General features: G+C 35.9%; 1 protein-coding gene across 1 annotated transcript in view; it reads right to left on the reverse strand.

Moving 5' to 3' along the window:
- Positions 1 to 3,072: 3,072 nt before the first annotated feature.
- Positions 3,073 to 4,510, reverse strand: part of LOC145132071 (anthocyanidin 3-O-galactosyltransferase F3GT1-like) — a 1,829-nt gene continuing 391 nt past the window's right edge. Inside the window, exons 1-2 of the mRNA XM_079066719.1 lie at positions 4,256 to 4,510; positions 3,073 to 4,148 (exon numbers count right to left, since the gene is read on the reverse strand). The exon at positions 4,256 to 4,510 is cut by the window's right edge and continues 391 nt beyond it. Of these exons, the coding sequence (XP_078922845.1) occupies positions 3,253 to 4,148; positions 4,256 to 4,510 (1,151 nt within the window). The 3' untranslated portion in view covers positions 3,073 to 3,252. The remainder of the gene's footprint in view (positions 4,149 to 4,255) is intronic.

A 4,510-nucleotide genomic window follows, 5' to 3' on the forward strand; every position in this document is an offset into this window, starting at 1 on the left:
ATGTCACATTCTTCTTATTCTAATACCCAAAAATCAACACCAAATTAAGGCTTAGAAAGCAAGTTGGAGGTCAGGGTTTTCTTTGAGGATGAGAGACTGTGATGGAGGTTGAGGGTGAGCAACCCTAACCATCACATTCCCTTAAATAGGGGCACAAACCCCGGAGACTAGGGTTTCTCATTAGACCGCCACCACGTTGTGGCTATAGGTCACCACGTCGTGGTGGTCATTTAAAACCTGCGATACAACGACCATTGCGACGTCGTGGGATGCCTTCACCACGACGTGGTCCCGTCCAAAATCCAAAAAAATACATTTAATCTAGATAACTCCAGGAATCTGGATGTTACAGTGGGAGAAGAGGGAGTACAGGAGAAACAATGAACAAATTCTACCGGCTACAGTTCAAAAGCACTGTAGCTTGTTGTGCTCTTATGCATAGTGTTTAACATTTTGACAAATGTTAATGTTTACAATACTATCTACCAAATAATTAACATGTAAATTACATATCTTAGGGAGGACGGAGTCGACGCTCAGGTTGGGAACGGGTTGAGGCAGTACCGGCGATACCGCTGGGTTATGAATCCTTGATCGGCGGTTCCAGCGGGATGAAGCCTTTAATCGATTGCAGTGGGTTTGTGAACCCGTCTCTCTCTTATCTTCTTACGTTGAATCGAAGCATGGATCATCTGTTGAATCGAAGCATGGATCATCTTGAAGGAAAAACCTAACCAGCTTGGAGGAGCAGTCGCTCCTATTGACGTTGGGGACTCAAATTTTGTAACACCCTAGACTTTATAGGTTATGCATTTGGGCTGAATCTAGTGGGCTCAAATATTATTTTTTTCTGGTCTACTAAAATCTTACTGTACATAAAAAAAATAATAGACGTTAATGAAAAATATGAAAACACAAAAACATTTTGTGGGTTTCTTTATTTTATTATTTTTTTTATAAGTTTTAAAAATAAAACTGAATACACAATTCACTTATTTGTTTTAAATTAACAAAACTTTATTTTTAAAGTAAAAAGTGTTATATTTTATTTTATTTCATATTTTTTAATTTAATTAAATAAAAAAAATAATGACATAGTAAGTGGGTTGAGTGAGTTGGGAAATATAGGGTTTCCAAGTGTTGTGGGTTGAGAAAATTAAAAGAGAAAGAAGAGAGAAAAAACGGATGTGACAGTGGGTTAAATGAGAAGAACTCCCTCCTCCCTTATATGTAACTTGCCTTAATTATAATGTCTCTATAAAGTTGGGACACAAATTTATAGGTAACTTAATTAATGTCTCTATAAAGTTGGGACACAAATTTATTGTTGGGACACACATGGTTGGGACACAAATCCTCAAAGATCCTCACAATAGTCCAAAGTAAGAATATGGTGCAAAACCAATAATGCACAAATCCTCAAAAATCCTCAAAGTAGTCCAAAATAAGAATATGGTGCAAAACCAATAATACACAACGATATGTCAAATATATTGCACAACCATTTTTTTTCAAGATACCTTGACATGTCAAGCTCATACATTTTACTGATTTACTCTTTTCCCTTTTAGTACTTCTAAGTACTTAAAATCTCATCTAGTGTTCCCTTTAAAATGTAGTAAATAAGTATTTCTTCGGCAAAGATCAATGCAAGGATGTCTAGAAGTGGTATATATCATGCTTTATAGGATCCAAAAATAAAGTTAATGCATTTGTAAAACTAACAGCTTTGACAAACATCCTAAAAACCAAATACATATAATGTTATAAATTTCATATTAATACCACAGAGGTTGTGTAGTTACTTAGAATGCTATCAATCAAGATATATCATTAATAATTCCTTATTCTTTCCTTCTCGACCCTTTGAGTGTATAAGTAGAAAATGTTTGCATACTCATACTAAAGGATTCCAAGTAGCCCAAAACATTCCCGACAAGGTCATGCATAAATTAGCATTTTCACAGCTTCAAAGTATAAACGGCTCAACCACACTTGCAAAAAATGATGTACCAACACTAAGGTTGTTTCCAATCATGCTAAATTCTCTAATGATCATGCTCTTCGCTTATTTATCTTTTTTCTTCTTGAATATTCGAAGTCCAACCCTTTTTTTTCATGAAACACTAACCCATATGTATGATACTTCTCATTTTCTCATGTAAGATAAAACTTGAAGTAAAATCCTCCTTATTATCCTATAAATCCTGATTCCGTCACGTATCCCGATGTAGTCCTTCCTAACATAAAACCATTGAAAGATTATTCTATGGTTGTCGTTTTTGTGATGTTGTAGCGCCACATGTTCTTGGAAGCTTAAGGTCCAATGTACCTTGTCACCATTCATACTTATACAACTCTTTAGCATATGGAAAATACAATGTTTATGTGTCCGGTTATACTTGTCGTCATCATTTTAGGGCATCCACACTCTATTAAACTATATATAGTTCAATGGATTGTCACATCATCCGTTAAACATTTATACAACACCACCCAGAACCCATTAAACACATATTCAATCATAATCACCACTTTATTTCTTCTATTGAACTATTCATTGATCATTTAACTCTTTCATTCAACTATACTTCATGTCATCACTCATACTCTATTAAACTCCTATTAAATCATAGTTATCATCCTATTCAACTCTTAGGTCATCCCCAATCGTGATTGAATGGAGAGTCTAGTGTTAAAAAAATGATAAATGTGGCCATACAATTGATTAAAACCACCATTGTAGCCAAGTTTAATGAATGAGAAATCAATAGGGATTGAATGGGTGGTATAGATTATATATTATTTATTTTATTTTATATAACTAACCTATCTATTATATTACCATCTATTTTCTATTTATATTTTAAATTATTTTATATCCAATAATGTTGAGTCATTAAAATATGTTTTAATTTGTACAACCAATCTATCTATTAATATTCTAGGTTTATCTATTAATTAATATATTTTTTTAAAAATTAATATTGTGACAATTCATTAAACTTTAATAAAGTTGGATGAAATATAGATTTTAATAGATAAAGCAATATAATTAATGAAATGTTAATATGAAATCCAAGAGTTCAATGCATTACGGATGATCTTGGTATTGCCTCGGTTACATAATAATAATTTATTATATCTAAATAAAATCCTAAAAAAAAACCACGATTAAAACTAGAAACTATAGAGAGATTAATGTAATGAGTTTCACAACTTCAATTCATTATAATGCTCCAAGATAGTAAATCAGAGGGTGGCACCAGTGACCACACCCACTAAAGTCCTGAAATTTTGATTAGAACTCCCGTTCGGTCCAACAGCCTGGTGGGCAAGCCCTTTCAACGCTTCAATCCTCTCCTTCATCTTTTTCGACGATTCATTGAACGATAATATATGTTCAAGAGCACAACGAGTTCCATCTTTCGTGAATTTCCCGCCTTCAATTCTCACTCCTATCCCCCAAACTCTCTCAACCATCCAAGTATTCATCTGTTGATCTCCGAAAACCGGCCTACATATCATTGGAACACCAGCTCCAATGCTCTCCGATACAGACTTCCATCCACCATGTGTTAAAAACACACTTATTGCGATATGCTCCAAGACTTGTACCTGTGGTGCCCATGATACAACTTTCCCGAATCCATTCGCAGTTGTTCTCTCCAAGAACCCATCTGGTAAAAGCTTCATGGAATCTTTGTTTAGTGACCAAAGAAACGGGGTTTTGGTCTCTTCAAGTGTTTCAGCCAAAGCGACTATCTCATCTGGCTGAAGCCGGCCGATTGTGCCAAACGAGATGTAGGCCACTGATCTTGGCTTTTGATTATCTAACCAAGAACTGCATGAAAATTCATCAAATTTAGACGATGGTTTTTGTTTGCAGATGAGATGGAAGGGACCAATGCTGAGAAGGCTCTTGAGTTTTGAAGAGAGGTTTTTGGTGAGATCAATGTCTAGTCCTTGAAATGAATTTACGAGAACAACGGTGGCTTTGTCTAGGGTTCTTCCCATGTTATGTAGCATGGTTGAAAATGGTGAGTCGAGGTGTCCAAAGAGGACTCCACCTGGTAAGTCGCCTAGTCGAATCGTCGAGAGTCCAGGGATCAAGTCATCCACTTCGTTGTCAGGCGCTAATGAATTGCCTGTGCATGAAGATGCATATCTTAACTGTTGTATACTTTGTGTATAAATTTGTTTGCTGAAAAATAAAAAGAATACGTTGATTACGTTCAGATCATGTTTAGTTTACCTTTGAGTTCAGCACCTTTTTCTCTAATGAGGTCAGTGTAAAAATGTGCCGACAGAGAACAAGCTCCGGCACTCCAAAACGACACCCAAGGAATGTTCAAATCCTCCGCCATATGACTGGAAAACCAAATAAAAGCACTCACCACCAGGCAGCTGATTCTCAGTCCAATATCCTCCTCCGCCACTTTCACACCCCTCCTAAACTCCTCCTCTGCCACCGCCAGAAACAAGTTAATCTCCTCTTGAGGCTTCCCCG

The sequence above is a fragment of the Lactuca virosa genome, chromosome 8 (genome assembly GCF_052849685.1).
Source record: "Lactuca virosa cultivar CGN04683 chromosome 8, Lactuca_virosa_CGN04683_v6, whole genome shotgun sequence".
In the NCBI taxonomy this organism is placed as follows: domain Eukaryota; kingdom Viridiplantae; phylum Streptophyta; class Magnoliopsida; order Asterales; family Asteraceae; genus Lactuca; species Lactuca virosa.